This window comes from Siphateles boraxobius, unplaced genomic scaffold, assembly GCF_051911475.1.
Source record: "Siphateles boraxobius isolate OS27281-9 unplaced genomic scaffold, OSU_SipBor_1 35, whole genome shotgun sequence".
Classification (NCBI taxonomy): Eukaryota; Metazoa; Chordata; class Actinopteri; order Cypriniformes; family Leuciscidae; genus Siphateles; species Siphateles boraxobius.
This window is the reverse complement of record NW_027508975.1, coordinates 5,517,098-5,535,665: the sequence shown is the minus strand read 5'-3', so window position 1 is coordinate 5,535,665 and position 18,568 is coordinate 5,517,098. Positions and strand designations below refer to the sequence as shown.

The following is an 18,568-nucleotide window of genomic DNA, read 5'->3' as shown; positions in this document are numbered from 1 at the left end:
GTAGTGCGTCTGTGTTGTACGTCACAAGTAGGCTCACTATTGGCCGACGTTGGTCATGTGGGTGATGCTTGTGGCGTATAACAACAGAAGCTTACGCTATTACACTAGTGAACTGACTCGAGGCCCACAGAGAAGGAAATGAATAGTTGAAATAAAGTCGTTATTTTTGTGTGGTTTTTTTTTGCGCACAAAAAGTATTTTCGTCGTTTGATAACCTTAAAGGAGTAGTTCACTTTTTAAAAAACTTTTGCTGATAATTTACTCACCCCCCATGTCACCCAAGATGTCCATGTCTTTCTTTCTTCAGTCGAAAAGAAATTAAGGTTTTTGATGAAAGCATTCTAGGATTTTTCTCCACATAATGTACTTCATTGGGTACCAAACGGTCCAAGGTCCAAATGACAGTTTTAGTGCAGCTTCAAATGGCTTTAAACGACATCAGACGATGCATAAGGGTCTTATCTTGCGAAACGATGATGCACGTTCGTGACTCTCCTGTTCGAATTCGTTCATCAAAATGAACAAATCTTTTTTCGAGTCATTTCGTTCATTCAACGAACGAAATGCCTCGAAAAAAGACCCTTTCGAAATTAACAAATCTTTTTTCGAGTCATTTGATTTGTTCATTTTGATGAACGAGTTCGAACAGGAGAGTCACGAACGTGCATCACAGAACAGAGCAAGGCGAGCATTTGTGCTTATAAAACTTAAACTTTTTTATTTATTTTTGAAATGGCCGATCGTTTCGCAAGATAAGAGCCTTATGCATCGTCTGGTGTCGTTTAAAGCCATTTGAAGCTGCACTAAAACTGTCATTTGGACCTTGGACTGTTTGGTACCCAGTGAAGTCCATTAAATGGAGAAAAATCCTAGAATATTTTCATCAAAAACCGTAATTTCTTTTCGACTGAAGAAAGAAAGACATAGACATCTTGGATGACATGGGGGGTGAGTAAATTATCAGCAAAAGTTTTTTAAAAAGTGAACTACTCCTTTAATATTGAGCCACTGTAGTCACTTGGACTATTTTAACAATGTTTTTAATAACTTTTCGGGTAAGAAGTTTCAATCCCTTAGAAGCCTATGGAGGAGTGATCCAGCTCTCAGATTTCATAAAAAATATCTTTAATTTGTGTTCCGAAGATGAACGAAGGTCTTACGGGGTTGGAACAACATGAGGGTGAGTAATTACTAATAGAATTTTCATTTTTGGGTGAACTATCCCTTTAATTTATATAGCGCTTTATACAGTACAGTGACAACAGGAAAGTTATGCATTTTGAAGTCAGTTCAGTGTTGATTCAGTTCCTTTGTAAAGATCATGAATTATTAAATTAGTTGATGGAAGAAACCAGGCTCAGTCAGGAGGTCAGTTCTCTTCTGGCCAATGAACAAACACAGTGTGATTATGATTCAGGCTGCATCACAAGTCAGAATTCGGATTGGGACCGGTATCATTAAAATATTGATCCATCTCCTTTTGCTTAAAGATCGCATTCATCACACCGGTATGGAGTTTTAGCTGGCCATAGGTCTGTGCCGAGGGCCGAGCTGGTTCTTGCCGATGACTGTCATGTCGACGAGGCCTTCACGGGGGATTGTCTAGTAGACACGGTCTCTGCTGACATTCAGGGCCGTGTTTTGGTCGTGTTTAGGTGCAGACCCACCATCTGATCTGGATATGGACCGGGTCCGGCTGACTACGGTAACCTCCGGATAAGGTTGAGACATACAGACCAATATTAGAGTAGATGCCGTTCATTTTACGATGCAACAAGTACATCGGGTGTTATAGGAGGTGTTCCTGGTTCCAGTTTACTTAATTTATGCAGCCTAATAATCATTTAACTGATTTGAATACAATAAATTTATAATGTGTTTTGTGTATGCCAGATTAAAGAGAAGTGTTTTAGTCTAGATTTAAACTGACAGTGTGTCTGCTTCCCAAACAAGGCTAGGAAGACTATTCCAGAGTTATGGAAAAGGATCTACCGCCTGCAGTTGATTTTGATATGTATATCAACTTGCCAGAATTTTGAGATTGCTTTAAAAAAGGGTTACAGTAAAAGCCCTTACAATTGGAAGTAAATGGGGCCAATTTTTGGATGATTTAAAAGGAGAAATGTAAAGCTTATAATTTTATAAAAGCACTTTGGCTACATTAACTCTTCTGTTGAACTGTGTGTGAGCTGTAAAGCTGTTTTAATCAATTGTATAGTCATTTCAGGGTTTGATGGTCTATTGTCATGGCAACAAAGTTGAAAATTGGAGCTGCGTTCACACCGCCAGCGACACGCAGCGACAAAGTTCACCAGAGCTGGTGATTGTGGCAGTGACCGTGTGTCCAGTCAAGTGACAAAGTTGAGATATGTTTAACTTTATGCAAATGAAGATCGACTTTCGTAAGCGACGACTAATTGGAGTGAAGTCTGTGGAGCTCACGTGATCCGCCACTATACGTCCTGTAGTCGAAAGTGTCGAGACAAGATGGAGAAGTTCATTTTAGCGGTCAGCAACTTTCCCATTATTTCGAGAGCGTAATAGTGGTATTATTGATATCATTGATTCTGTAATTTTCCTGTTTATTACTGTGAAGCTGCTTGAAACGATTTGTCGTGTATAAAGTGCTATATAAATAAAGATGACTTGACTTCTATTGTAAATGATTCACTGGAATGCAGATTTTTGCTTTTTTTAAAGAGGGAAAAGAATGTGTGTTATATTTATTTTGTACTAAGCATTATGCCACAAGTTAATCATTCTGTTTATAAGGTAAATAATGTAAATTCTGCACCACAAGCATCACCAAATGTTGTCAGCCGCAAATACATATTCGATCATAACTGTTCCAGATGTGAAAAAAGCCATCTTCCTTAATGAAAATACATACATTAAAATTGAATAGACAAGTGATGTGTGACATGAGGACACACAGATAACAACTGTTCAACCCTAGTCTAATTTTTAGTAATGGTGAATCTGTATTTGGGGTTGTTTAGCTGGAAAGCAAGGGAAAGAATGCAACCTCAGCCCTTCATCCAGAACTAGCTTTGTGTCAGTGCCAGCCTGGGGATTCACACTCTGGGAACAGTCACTTGGAGACCCGCTGTCAACACAAACACAGCACAAAGAGTCCCAAACCGCCTTCACTCTGACAATGTGCAGCTTTAAGCTCTCTGCCAGATACCTGATTGGGGTGGTGGATGCCAGAAGAAGAGCTTAAGTACAGGCTTCAGAAAAGGTTTACCACCAAGATCTGTATTTACCAAGCTTCCCTGCAACTTCTGTTTTGCTTTTTCAAGGTATAGCCTAACTAGCATTTTCAGTTGACATAATAACATGCTTTTTACGATTGAAGATATAAATGTGGTTTCAATACATGCCAGAATGTCATCATATCCTCCATTTTTTTTTTTTTTTTTTTTTTGCAATTGATTTTTTCACACAATGCACAATATACTGGCATAACATTCTTTTTAAAATGGAAGATATAAATGTGCTTTCAAAAAGTGTCAACCATGCCAGAATGTCTTCAAAAGTGTCATTTTTGTTTTGCAGGCATCACTGAAAAGAACTGAGAAAACGATAACTGTTTTCACACTGGTTTCCCCAAACACTCTACTATCTATTGGTCAGAAAAACAGTGGTTGAGACAATGTTGCTATTGTCAAGCTTATATAATGCACCAAATTATATATATATATATATACAGTTATAACATAACATACACACTGTATATTCGTACATGTTTGTGTGCAGACACATACACACACAGATATAATATTATATATATATATATATATATATATATATATATATATTATATAAACAAAATTTTATGTGATTTGACATCACTAATATATATTATATATTCTTTTTTCATCTTTATTTCAATTAATGAACATTATTTTAAAAGTTTTACTTTTAGTTGAGAATAATTTCATACTTTTTTTACAAAATAGTACATTATATTTTACATTTTACCTCCATATTTTTGCACATAATATGCATTGCATCTCACTGTTTTTCTGTGCCTTGTACCATGAGCGACACAATTTCAAGATGCTTTTTCAAGTTAAAAACTGTTTTTAAAAGCCTCTTCTGTCTAAAAAGCATTTTCCAATGCACACCATGTACATATTTTTGAACGTAAGAATGCTTTGATAGAGTATACATTTTGAACTTTGCCATATGGTGAATGAATAAAAAAATATTGTAAAGGGTAGTGTTGTCTCAAATAGAACACTTAACCTTTTTTACAGCACCAAAGCATTTGTGGCTTTCCATTTCGATAAAATGGCATATGAGACAAGCCTTTGTAAGGCCACAAGACCACAAGTGCACATGAAGAGCTCAATTTGGGACAGGGCCGTAGCAGGGCCTTTTTTCAGTGTAAATACACTACTCGCATGACTTGTACAATAAAATGGCATTAAATAGTGCAAAAGTATGTGTAATAGGATGCTTTTGATGGTGCCTAGTATTCACGTAGGAGGTCAGTAATACTTGAAAAATCTGTTCCATTCATCTCAATGGCAGTTTCATGTTTTTGGGCTCCAGATGGTGTTGTTAGTCTACCAAGGGTCTAGCTGGAGCATACTAACCAACTAAACTAAAAAACGTATTAGATTACTTATAGTCTCAGCATATTAAGTTTAGAAAGGAGAATATTTAACATCCACCTGTAATGTGTTGTCTGATATTCACATTTTAGTGTTAGCTTTGTTTAAAAGAGCTACAGATACATATCAGAGCATTGGCTGAACTCTTATGATTTTGTGGTTTGATGGCAGCAGTCACTATTTCTTTGCTCTAATGTACAGTGCCCTCTGCAGGCAGTTTGTAACCCTTAAATTTGACGGAACCCGGCAACATTTTCTCTGGCTTTGAACATAAAACAGCCCCTTAACACACACACACACACACACACACACACACACACACACACACACACACACACACACACACACTCACACTCACACACACACACACACACACACACACACACACACACACACACACACACACACACACACACACACACACACACACACACACACACACACACACAGAGAGAGAGAGAGAGAGAGAGAGAGAGAGAGAGAGAGAGAGAGAGAGAGAGAGAGAGAGATAATGAACATGGTTTTATACTTTCTGTATTAGACATTTGACATGACAGACACTAACACAAACATACAGCTTGCATCCACTCCTAAAAATGTAAACGTCACTCTCAGAAAATGCAAAGCCTGTATGAATTTTTAGCAGACAGATGCATGCTAATTAATCACACAAACTAATGCCTCATACCCCAACAGGCTGTTTTCCCGGTGCTCTTCCTCTTGATATGGCAAATAACAGGCCTGCCTGCCACGCAAGCTAGACACTTTGTCAAACAAATATGATCAAAACAAAGCTAATGATGTGTAAATTGTTTATGATGTTCTGTGCAATGAGCGTGCGTGTGTTTGTGTGTGTGCGTGTGTGTGTGTGTGTGTAAGGGAGGGTAATCACTGCCATCAGCTTGACATAATCAGGAGGAAATGAATACTATATTTCACAGCACACTTTGAGCCAAACAGTGATCTGGGGGCCTGTGATGGATGCAAATGACGTGAGTGATCGTTCGTGTATATTTCCCTGTGAAGTATCATGTGTGGGACGTATGCAATGTATTGGAGCGAAACAGGTACGTAATGGACTGGTATGTGCAAATGAATCGGGTTTTGAGGGAAACTGTATCTCGACACTTTCTGTTTATGATAATTATATTACAGCAGTATAAGAAATGATGAATGCTTAACAACATTGTTTGTACAGTAGACTTTAATATGAGCACTGAAAATCTGGTATTTAACATATGTCAAGTTAAATCTATCTACTGTAGTTTTATTAAGTTATTAATATACTACAGTATATATTAGAAGCAAAATAATATGTACTGTATGAAGTGGTTTCAGACTTTAATAGCAATACAATCATTGCAAATACATTCTCAAATGGCAACGGTTATTTTTCAGTGCTGTAACTAGTGCATGTCAACAACATCATTGGCAGGTGTGTGTGTAAAAAGAGATGTTAAGCAAATGCATGGAATTGAAAGCACACACACTTTAGCTCTCCAGGCAGCAGACAGCACCGCAGCCAGCAGTTCAGGCAGTCTGCAGTGTCTCCTGTACGGGGAATGCAGCATGTGACTGCTGGGCCGGCACACACCAGCCAAAAGGAAGCATAACCAACCCTAATCCAACACACTGAAGCAATGCATCGTTCTGCTGAATCCTCTGACAGAAATACAATGCACACTCACACATTTAGATGCATGCAGGTGCACCACAAATACGTATTCTGATCTATTTTAATTGTAATTGTGTGTACATCATTTATATTAATTAAATAATGATTTATAAATGATTTAAATATATTGTATATGTATTATTTATTTGTATTTGTATAAATATATTATAAATATTGTATTTAAATGTTAGCAATACATTTTCATTATATATTTAATTATGTTAATTATGTTAATTATATTATATATTTAAATATATTTCAAAAACTTGCACTTTGGGGGCATTTACAATGACCGTTTTCAAGTAAAAAACAGAAAACTTTTTATGTGTTTTGGCCGACAACAACAACAGCATTTTGGAAGCCTAAAAACACGAACTTTTAAAAACGGGTTTCAAAGTGTGCATAATGTTTCTTTAAAAAGTGACATCGCCAACTACTGGCCTGGCATGCGTAACAGCGTTTTTTAGTCATTCTAACAACATTGTTGTCCGTATTTAAAAAACACAAAGGAAAACCTTTTCCAATTTTAGTACATCGTTGTCATGTAAATGTGGATGAGTCTAATGATAAACTGCTTTGATACTGCAGTTCATTTGTGCAGAATCAAAGCCAGAAACCTAAACTAAAACTTTTACACTTATAATGCTATCTAGCTTTAGCTAGTTCCTTCAGGTAATACAATCATAGTTTGTAATGACAGGTAGAGACAAAAAATTGCAGTCTGACACTTTAGATTCATGACAGAAATCTTAATTTTCCTCCAAGAGACAGAATTAGTCTTTGAATTGAACAATGTGGTAAAATCATTGCCTTTGGGAAATATACATATTTATAACCAAATTTATAACCAAATATCTATAGTTTAAATACAGACACATACATCACAACTCGAAACACACAAATAAAGGGGACTAATCTGAGTTTCACCATTTGTGCTATGGCTGTTTATGGCTTATCTTAGCACATTTTGCACAGTGCATAATGTAGAGCATTGAAACCGTAAATAAAATAACTATGGTAATTTCATGCAATTTCACTATAAATCAGTGAATGATGGTTCTAGTTCCACTTGGCTCTGGTAGCAGATGTAACGTTTGAACCTGAAAATAAAAAATGAAATTTCTTGACACAGTCTCACCATGCAAGAGATGGATTTCCCTCTCCAGGAAATAAATGAACAAAAAGAGCATTCAATATGTAATTACCTGTCATAGACACAGTCACACCGGTGAAGGGAATTCAATATGCACCCGTGACACTTCCGGCGTAATGTGATGGAAATAAGTGTTTGTTTTGGTAGGTGGAGTGGGAGGTAGGTTAGTGTGTGTGCGCGTGTAGTTTAGTGGTTTGTTGGTGCCAGAGAAACCGCATCTAGTTGTTCATTATGACCAACCATAGAAGAAAATGAAGGCATGGAGAGATGTTTCGTTTCATGGAGCAAAAACATTGTTTGTGACACTTAAGTTTATCTCAGACATTTCAAAACATCTCCTCCTCTCTCTCTCTCTCTCTCTCTCTCTCTCTCTCTCTCTCTCTCTCTCTCTCTCTCTCTCTCTCTCTCTCTCTCTCTCTATCTCTCTCCCTCTCTCTCTCTCTCACACTCTTTGTAATGGTTGTGTGAGTCTCACTCAATATTTCTCATTCTTATTAACTGCATTGGTGCAATTTATTTTCCTCTCAGGCAACGGAGGTGGCTGGGAACGTGGGAGACTCTGGTCGACGCTGATAAGCCCACGCTCACATACAGGCCTGCAGGAGGATCCAGATTTACCAGGAAGACAATGTCCACTAGGTCACATACGTGCGCTTACACACGGACACATGAGTGGAGTAATTTACTGCACCAACATAGATAAACTTAAATAAACAGATAAACAGACTAACACATACTTATAGGAACCAAACATGCACAATCATTCAATTTATCAATGCTTGACTGGATACGCATGTGCATAAAAACATATAACACATGAAAGCAAGTCGACTTGCTAACCTACAAAACAATGAACCACATTAAAGGGGAGCTTTTATGCACCTTTTTACAAGATGTAATGTAAGTCTCAGGTGTCCCCAGAATGTGTCTGGGAAGTTGCCAATTTTTGAGTTGAAGCAAAAACTTCTAGTTTTCGTGCATGTATCTTTAAATGCAAATGAGCTGATGCTCACTACCCCCTTTCCAGAAGAGGACGGAGCCTGTACAGCTCCTGCCTTGGATAATCTGCCATAAACTTACTCACTCAGGGGAGGAGCTAAGCTAATAGGGCAGATTCTGAGTCATGGGCGGGGCCTGTTCCAATGAGACGTCACATTGGAGCACATTCGTAAACGGCTCATTTTGAGACATTGAGCATGTTAACATGCACACCAGTACGCTGATAACTCACAAAAATCAGCTTATTGAAATCACCTGTTGTCCGAGATTACATGCAAACCATTATTTCGCGGTAGTGACGTCAAAACGTAATAATTGGCGTATCTGTCTTCGGGTTTTTCATTTGTTATGTCGGTTGTGAGGTTAAATAAAGCATTTCTGTCTGTTTTAATTTCTTCTGAACTATCCAACAAAACAAAGCTGAATTAAAGGAGACATAATTAGGGAAGAGTAATTCCATTTGTGCTGCTTAGTTAGTGACTTGCATTAAGGAGAAAGTTTCAGAGCTGGAAAAAATATGTAACGATATTCCTCCCTAGTTGCTTGTTTGTGTTTATGTCTAGGAGCCGAGCAAAGCAGCAGGACGATAAGGGAGAAAAACGACAGTGCACACTGTGGCGTCAGGAGCACAGAGACGTCTATAAACTAAAAGAAGCACTGCACTGTCGGAATATGACAGCCAATCCATCAGGGAAATGGAAGCTCTGTCTACTGCACCAAGGAGAGAGTGGCCAGAACTTTTATAAATAGTCACGCATTTTTAAGGGAAATTGAAAGTTGTCTGACATATGCTTTCCAGTCTTTCTGTTGATCATCCAAGTGGCCGCGTTGGGTGAAAATGATTGAAACATCAAAGCATACAAAGTAGGAAGGTTGAAGAGTACATGGGACATTGAAGGGCATGTGGGATGATTTTAATGGCCTTCTGACTTAAAGCAGGGTTTTCTCAACGGGAGTTGATGAAAAGTTAATAATGAATGAAATCGAATGTAACATTAAAACAACTCATCTACACAATTAATCTAAATAAAACTGAAAATGTTATATACTTTAACAAATCGTTGTACTACATGTTTCAGAGTGAAGAGCAGCTCTGTGTTTCTTGGGGAAACGCAAACATTTTGAACGTTTTAAAAGTTTCTCCGGGTAATGTAAAACTTTTGTGAGGGAACACAAAAACATTAAAGTATACGTTTTCCAACCATCTATTTTTTAGTTTTTTTGTTACGAGTTTAAAAAGCATTTGGGACCTCAGTGTGAGCTATAGGTTCACTTTATTTGGGAACTATTTGGGAACCCCTGTCTAAGAGATAATGAGGGAATTATTCTGATGGAATATAATGGAACAAGGTGGAAAAGTAAAGCCTTTTTGGTTTATGTTGTTACTTTTTTTTTACGATCCAGCCAGGGAGTGGGGACAACCAGGCTCAACATTATCCCGGGATACAGCTGGTCAAGATAAAATGGGATCAGGGTCTAGACATAGTCAAGAAAAGGTAAGAGCTGTTTTCTTTATTTCGTCAAGAGACACCCGACATTGCATACCAATTCTCAAATTCAATCAAAACTTCCATGCAGAACATGAGGGCTTTGAGTTTTTATATTAAAGAAAAAGAAATAAAAAAACGGAAATGATCAATGTGGATACAAAAATGAAATTCAAATGTAACTTCAAAGAAGAAACACAGTGTATCTAATTCAAAGAATACCAGAGTGAAATAGGCAGGAGAGGCAGTTGATTAAAGCTGAATATCTCCTCATGTGGAAGTGTTAGGCAGACTTTTGAGAATGCATGTTAAAGAGAAGTACCCTGAGGCTCGGGACAAAATATGTTACATGGACGTGTGGTCATCCTTTCATCTGTGCATGAGCAGCGAGACCTATTCTATTAACCTCTTCAAATATAGCATGGCCTGCAAGTCAAACATTATGCCATGTCTCAAGGAATGTTTCACTCTGTTCTTTCTGGACAACAACTGAACCCACATAAAAAAGAGTTTAACTTTGAAGTAACTGCTAAAAAGAAATTGCAAAAAAGAAACACATACTCTGACTGCAAATTAGTAGAAGGTGTTAAAGGAGGCCTGAAAATTAGCATCATCGCGTGGGAGTCATTAGGTTCAACGATTGCCCTGCGTAATGGTTGAAGCAATGCTATACCATTTTACTCACTTCTGTGCAGACTATTATACAAATAGAACGCGTTTCTGTTTTTTTTTTTTTTTTCAGTCAAATTCATATTGCCTCCAAGTTCCTTATTACTCATGCTTTCAAGTCTTCTGAACACACGGTAGCTCTGTGTGAAAAACAAAGGGTGATGACAGAATTTTCATTTTCGGGTGATCCATTCCTTTAATGGCTGTGTTTTGCTTGGATGAGCCCCATGCTAATCATTTCGGCAGCTTTCATAAGAATATTTCTTAACTTCTCTGCCAATTAATTTCAAGCATTTCGGTTTCCAATTGAATAAAGGATTGTGCATCGGTATAGATTGTCTCTTTCCTAAGGAGTAAATAATCATATCTAAAATGACGATTAAATTAGCACAGCCCCGCACGCGGAGGGTAACATTAAGATAACACCGAGATAACATCTCCACACAGGGGCAATGTGTTTGTAATCAAATTCACTCAATTTCAGCCACACGCTCCAGTGAAAGAGCCCGCGACGAAAAGCAATGGGCACCTCAGCCAAGATAAACGGGGCCCAACGTGGTAGTATGATCTACACCATATGAATGGATAAATATTTCAATTTAAATGCAAAACATTAAACTGGCGGAGGTAGTCGATCAATGCAAGCATTCAGTAACATACTTCTTTAGGGTTCATAAATAATAGCCTTTGCAATTACTTCTCTTCAAATGAGGTTTTAAAGCTGGCGTGGCACAGCACGTCTTTATAGTAATGTTTTTATTTCCTAAACCTTGTGTTATTCTTGTTCTTAATGTAATTGCTTCTGTCTTTTGCCTCATCAAGCTGACAGATATCTGCAGCAGAACAGTTTCTCAAGATCTCCATGTGGCTCCTCTGTGGGTTTCTTCATTTAAGGCCTCTCGGTCCATCACTGATTCCGTCACTATATATTAGATACTGAACAGTGCTGATAGAAACTTAACACAGTGATGGAAGTGTAATGTGATGGAATAATCTGATATTTAGAAGTCAATCTACTCTTTACACTTTCTCAAGTTTGTATGTTCAGTATTGTGAGATATTATTTGAATTTAAAACAACTGTTTTCTATTTTAAAATATTTTAATATGTCATTTATTCCTGTGACAGTAAAACAGCCATTCCTCCAGTCTTCAGTGTCACATGATCCTTTAGAAATCATTCTAATATGCTTATGTGCTGCTCAAGAAACAATTATTATTATTATCAACGTTGAAAATATGTGTTGCATAATATTTTGTGGAAACTGTGGTGTTTTGTTCAAGGTTCTTGGATGAATAGTAAGTTCAAAATAACAGCATTTGTTTGAAATAGAAACTTTTCTAACATTAAAAATGTCTTTACTTTCACTTTTGACCAGTTTAGTGCATCCTTAATAAAAGTATTACTTTATTTTTTTATTTTTTAAGATACTGTAAATGCAACCAATAATACATTCATTCTGCAACATACAACAACGTGTGAACTCCACCATTGATATAGATGCAGAATAACGCTTATAAAATACAGCCCACAAAAGGCATTTTAAATTTCAGGTAAAACAACAAAAAACAAAAAACAAAAAAACAGAAGACAGAATAGACCTTATTCAGAGCAGTGCCAGGTATGAAAGCGAGGTGCGATGGATAGACTTACTACTTTCAATAGCATCCGCTGTATAAAACTCCTGATCACTTATAATTTTCCACAGCTTATATTGCTGGGAGTTTTTTGTCAACGTAAATTTCTTGGAAAGATATGTTTGCAGTATTTTGTCAGCAGAACAATCCAAAAACACATTCATTAACAGTAAAACCAATGTCTTGTCTATCAATCTCAGCCTCGCTTTCATTCCCGTTAAAAATCCTGACAGAATTTACTGACAGAAATGTGCTGCTGTGGAATCATAGTCACCTTGGCTAACATGACACATTCATTTCAATTATCGGCAATATCATAGGCATCTACAATGGAAAACGCTGGCAATAGAATGGTGACACTGATGATGACGATGATGCTCATGATGATATTCGAAAAATGTTTTGATGCCAAGGGATAAAAAACGGTGGCTTTGCAGCACAATACAGTGCCATTTGTCATCGGGCAAGGACAGTCGTAATCATCCCGTGCGCGTGCCTTTCCCCATCAGTCTTCCCCTCGCTGAGTATCAGGATCAATCTAGGCTCATTTATTTTAATCGTCTCCTGTTTGCTAAACTGGCAAAGTCAACAGAGGACGACAGAAACAAGCCTCGCTCTCAAAACAAGCCAAAAACAGTCATTTTCAGTCTCATAACATTATTCTGCAGATGTGTGATTGTTTTAATATTTGTTTAACCTTAGAAATGTGCAATTTTAGTGATTCCACTGATGTTTAGTTAAATTTAGTTAAATACATTTTTCTTCTAGAAACTTTTTAAGGGGCAACAATTTGAGAGTAATTTGAGAATAAAGACTTAGATCAACTTGTTTCTCATCCACTGATGAAGAATGGACTGAATGAATAATCCCATCAAAGTCCGTCTTAGTATTTGATAGGCTATAACCACCATTATGGCGTACTGACTGGCATTTGTTAGACAGGTCTAAAACTTTCAGTACTAACAATAATCATGAAACATAGACCTAACTGAGTCTTGAATTTAACCTAAATAAAACTGTGCACTTCACATTTCACTGTATTTTTTTTATTTTTATCTTTCATGGCTCTCAGACTTGTTCCATAGGCTACTTCAGAATCACTTACGGTATCATCATACTCATTCAATGTCTTTAGAATTGTGTGTTTGAACTTGTGTTTTTTGTGTGTCAGCTCTATATATTTACATAGCTGATGAAGTGCATGGATTTTCTTATTTTAGAGTTAACAAAAGTTATCATGGACATTGTATTGTTTGAAGCGGATGTCATAATAAATGTCAGCAGACCGATATGTTTTCAAAATGAGCGGTTCATTAATAAATCCGTAGGCTATAAGATCTTAAATTCATGCTGTGGAAATACAAACCAGAAGACAGGCCGTGAAAAGGGGCAGGGCCACATAATGAATGTTTCATATATTCAGTTATATAATTTGTTATTTTAGTGTGTTAGAACCACTGATCTATATAATTATATATAGTCATTATATAGATCATTGGTTCCAAACACACTAAAATAATTAAGTATAAACATATAATCATTCTATATAGATCTGTGGTTGGAACACATTTTTCTACATTTGTTCCAAATAATAAAATAAACAATATTTTTTTAAATTACTTATTTAAATGACATTTTATTTAATCAACGTGATTGTGGAGCATTTGGTGAACATGCAAAGGCGATGGCAAGTCTTTCTCTGGAGAACTCACTGATGCGGCGGGTTGCTATGGTTTCCAACTCCTACTTTGTGAGCTGAACGTCAGCACAATGTGTACACGTGATACACATTATTGTAGACGTACTACGCATAACATGAGCTGAAGAGGCGTTCGTTGTACCTTTGTCCAAGCTATCCAAACGCGAAAATCCCATAAAGTGAGTAATCCTCGCTGTTATATTATACATTTTGAAAGAGAAAAAATAGCACAACATAATCACCATCAGAATTTACAAAATGTGGTGTGAAATAAGAGAATAAAGCGTTAATAGATAGCATGAAGCTACTGCTGCTTTAGCTTGTTGGCTAACGTTAACTGATGTGAAGTTGCTCTCTCTGTCATTCAGCTTTACAAACACATAGTATCACTTATGAAATATCAACAGTTCTACGCTTTTTTCACCTTATTTTAGATTATAAAGCACAGTGCGTTTTCGTCTCTTCAGGAAACAGCTTCTTTACCCAGCTTAGCAAACTAAACAGACTTGTTTCTCTGTGATTTGCCGTGACAGCATCTCAAGGCGTCATAGACCTGTGCTTCATGTTTAGCCAACATAATAATGTATGAGTGAACTGAACTGTAGTTCACGGGAGTTTGAGACACAGACACTGTCTGTCGTTATTTATAGTTTATTAGTATTAGTAGTTTGTTTAAACAACGTGGACATACATTTAAAGTCAGAGAACATAAGGGTGTAGTTAGATAATGTTTACACGGTAGGAAGATATTATCGTTACGTAAACTAATTTCTTTATGATCTATCTATCTATCTATCTATCTATCTATCTATCTATCTATCTATCTATCTATCTATCTATCTATCTATCTATCTGTCTGTCTGTCTGCCTGCCTGCCTGTCTGTCTGTCTGTCGGTCTGTCTGTCTGTGTAGGCTAGCTGTATGACCGATTTAATTTCTAAACATTTGTATTGAATATTTTGTTTGGAAATTTGTATAAAATAATGCATTTGTATCCATCCAAACATACATTTATTCATTTAGCTGACGCTTTTATCCAAAGCGACTTACAATTGCTATACATGTCAGAGGTCGCACGCCTCTGGAGCAACTAGGGGTTAAGTGTCTTGTTCAGGGACACAATGGTGTCTCACAGTGGATTCGAACCCATGTCTCTCACACCAAAGTCATGTGTCTTATCCATTGCGCCATCACCACCATCACATACATATAGGCCTACAGATTTGGTGCAAAAATGACACGCTTTCAGCTCATTTGGCAAGTCTTTCTTTACAATTAGTAGTTGTAATTGTACATTTATTTAATTGTTTCTTTAGTATTAGTTACTATTACACTATTTATTAATATTTTAAATTAATTTTAGTTTTATTTCTTCAGTTTTTTAACTTTAGATTGCATTACTATTTTTTAAATAATTATATTTAGTTTTTTATTTCAGTTTTAGTAAGCTAGGTTCTTAAACATTTGTTTCAGTTAGTTTATTAAATACATGTAAATCTTATTTTAACTAGTGGATCGGGGGTCGAAGCGGCGGCAGGTGAAGCCATTGGCTGACTCTCTGCTGGATGCTCTGGACTATGACAGCTCAGATGACAGTGATTTTGAAGTTGGAGATGCATCAGGTAAATAGTCTCAAAACAACCTCTTGTCACATTGATGTATGTGGTAGGTATAATACAAATGTAAAGTGGGATTGTTGATCAGTTAGATCTGTAAAATAATGACAAGTAATGATGGCAAATCTCATACAGTTAAAATAGTCAAATCATAACTGATAGTTGCATGCATTTATTTATACTGCGCATGACCATTTTAGACCTGGGCCCCTGCTTGGGTTTTCTCACCTGTCATGAAAACAGCTGCTGAGGTGGAGATGAGACCTTCATCACCATGCGTGTCACTGTTTTTTCCCCCTGCCTGTAGATTAGACCTCCTGTAATGCATTACTAACACTGGAGTCACATAAGCAATGGCTCCATATCACCATGACAGACTGGAGGTTAACGCAAAGCTATCCCATCAAGCTGCTGTCAACAAAAGTGCAGAAATATCTGCAACCTGATAATGAAATTCTAACACTTTGACCCCTTTGGGTCTTGAAGTTTTGCTGCATTCAATTTCTGGTCAGATTAATCCCATTAATCTGTTTGGGCAATATATCATTGCCATATGCTGTATAAAAAATATACAATGCATTAATTACCAACTTCACATTTATAGTTCATGACGGGTTAAATGCATGGTGTTAATTTTACACGAAAGGATGAGTTTGTATGTTTGTTGAATGTTCACTCAAATTAAATAACAATTATTTTGGTATTTATGATTCAACATGCAGCAAGGTAATGGAAAACAAATACAATAACAGTACAATAACAAATACCATAACATATATATACACACATACCACAACCACAAAATCAAACCACACAAAATTGTAACCATTATTAGCTGTATATAAATATATTTTGTGATCCATGTATTTAATCCTAAAAAGTTAAGAATCTGTTAAAAAACTATTTTAGTTGTATATTGAGTTATATATTTTTTGTCATTTTAAATATTTATAAATTGTTGATCCATTGTACATGAAACAGACGCTTGCTGTCAGCAGAATATTTTTGAGGTATGTTTTGTTCTGCACAAAACACTAAGTTAATTTCTGTTGTGTCCCAGGTTCAGAGGGCACCGGCAACGGGAGTGATGAGGAGGGTTCAAATGACAGCGCTGCGGGATCTGAGAGCGACTCTGACGCTGTTGGCTCAGCTGATGAAGAGGGCATAGATGACGAAGAGACCAAAGATTTGAATGAAGACACTGAAGAAGAGGAAAAAGCCAAGGAACAGTCTTTCTCTGAGAAGACCAGCAGCGAAGAAACAGAGGGAACCTCCAAGAATCGCAGAAAAGGAGAAAAATCCTCAGATACAGAACCAAATGGTAGTGGTACCGCCGAGGAAGCCTCAGGAGAGCCGAAAAAATGGAACCTCAGACGAAACCGGCCCATGCTGGACTTCACTACGATGGAAGAGCTAAACGAAATGGATGATTATGACAGCGAGGATGACAATGACTGGAGGCCCACGCAAGGAAAAAAGAAAGGCAAGGCATCATCTGGGAAGGAGAAAGAAGGGAGTGATGAAGAGGAGGATGATGGTGGTAGTGATGAAGAGGACAATGAGGATGATGAAAACGAGACTAGTAGCAGTGATAGTGAGGAAGAAGGGAAGAAACCAAAGAGAAAAGCAGGCAAGAACACTGGGGCATTTGATGAGGAGGAGACCAATGACAGCCACAGCACATCTCATGGAAAGGGCAATGAGGTAAAGTCTCTGATATTGGACTACTGTTCAAAGTTTAGGGTCAATAAGATTAAATAATAATTATACTTTAATTATTTAGACTTTTATAATGTTATGGGAGATTTCCATTTCAACTTTCTGTTCATCAAAAAATCCGTAAAAAAACCTGCATCACGGTATCACAGCTTTATAAAAATATTAAGCAGCACAGCTGTTTTCAACATTGGTAATTATAAGAAATGTTTCTTGAGCAGCAAATCAGCATATTAGAATGATTTCTGAAGGATCATGTGACACTGAAGACTGGAGTAATGATGCTGAAAATTCAGCTTTGCATCACAATAGTCAATTAGCTATATTTAAAAAATATATATTTTAAATTGTAATTAGAGCTGCACGATTATGACAAAAATCATAATTGCCAATTATTTCCTTGAAATTGTAATTGCGATTATTAATTACGATTATCACAATTTACATTGAATATATATAGGCATATTATAATACATGTTTACACAAAAGTTGTTAACTGTTGTTAACACACACACAAGTACTGTCCCCCTTTACTTAACATACACATAAATTGTAAGAATGACTAATAGCAAAGACTACTAATAGATAAACATTAGGACTATGCTAAAGCAATTAAATAGCAGTCCCAAATTAGTTTTTGTTAATACAATGTTGATATTAGCCACCACAGTCATTTAAAAATATAAAAAATAACACAAAGTGTAACGACGTAGTTCGTAGTTTCTTTTGCACTTTATACAGTGAAGCGATACACAGCGTGCCGCCGCATTTGCACGTGCAATTGAAGAGTGCGGGCTACGAGCACAGTAAGCTATAACGGGACAGGACAGTAAAGTATGTTTTTCTGAGGTGAAAGTCTTTTTATTTCAGCTTACATTTACGTCACTGCCTGGTATGTCATATTGTGCTGGGTTTTCTGAAGTAGTCGTGATTCGCCTCTCATAACATAATTATGCTCTAAACACACACACACACACACACAGAGTTGATTTTCTTTTGTAATCGTGGCTTTGAACGATTACGTAATCGTGGCATCCGTAATCGTAATCGCAATTAGAAATTCGATTAATTGTGCAGCCCTAATTGTAATAATGTTTCACAATATTACTGTTTAAGATAATAAAATGGATCCTTGGTGAGCATTAAAGGCTTCTTTCAAAATATGTTATTCTTTACATTAAGTAACTTGTCATTATCAGATAGAGCAACGCCTTATTTACTTTGTTCATACTAAAAAAACATGAATTCTACATTCTTCAGAATGCTCAATATTATGTTCCCCACACTTTATGGAC

The 18,568-nt window shown here is 36.7% G+C and overlaps 1 protein-coding gene across 6 annotated transcripts in view; it reads left to right on the top strand.

Annotated features, from left to right (window-relative positions):
• The first annotated feature begins 14,016 nt into the window (after window positions 1–14,016).
• Window positions 14,017–18,568, top strand: part of phf14 (PHD finger protein 14) — a 101,581-nt gene continuing 97,029 nt past the window's right edge. For 3 of the 6 annotated variants that reach the window (XM_077196073.1, XM_077196071.1, XM_077196075.1), the window contains exons 1-3: window positions 14,031–14,120; window positions 15,453–15,563; window positions 16,618–17,261. In XM_077196073.1, coding sequence (XP_077052188.1) covers window position 14,120; window positions 15,453–15,563; window positions 16,618–17,261 — 756 coding nt within the window. In that variant the 5' untranslated portion in view covers window positions 14,031–14,119. Of the gene's footprint in view, window positions 14,121–15,452; window positions 15,564–16,617; window positions 17,262–18,568 lie in introns of all 6 variants that reach the window. The other 3 variants (XM_077196074.1, XM_077196072.1, XM_077196076.1) reach the window with 3 other exon arrangements.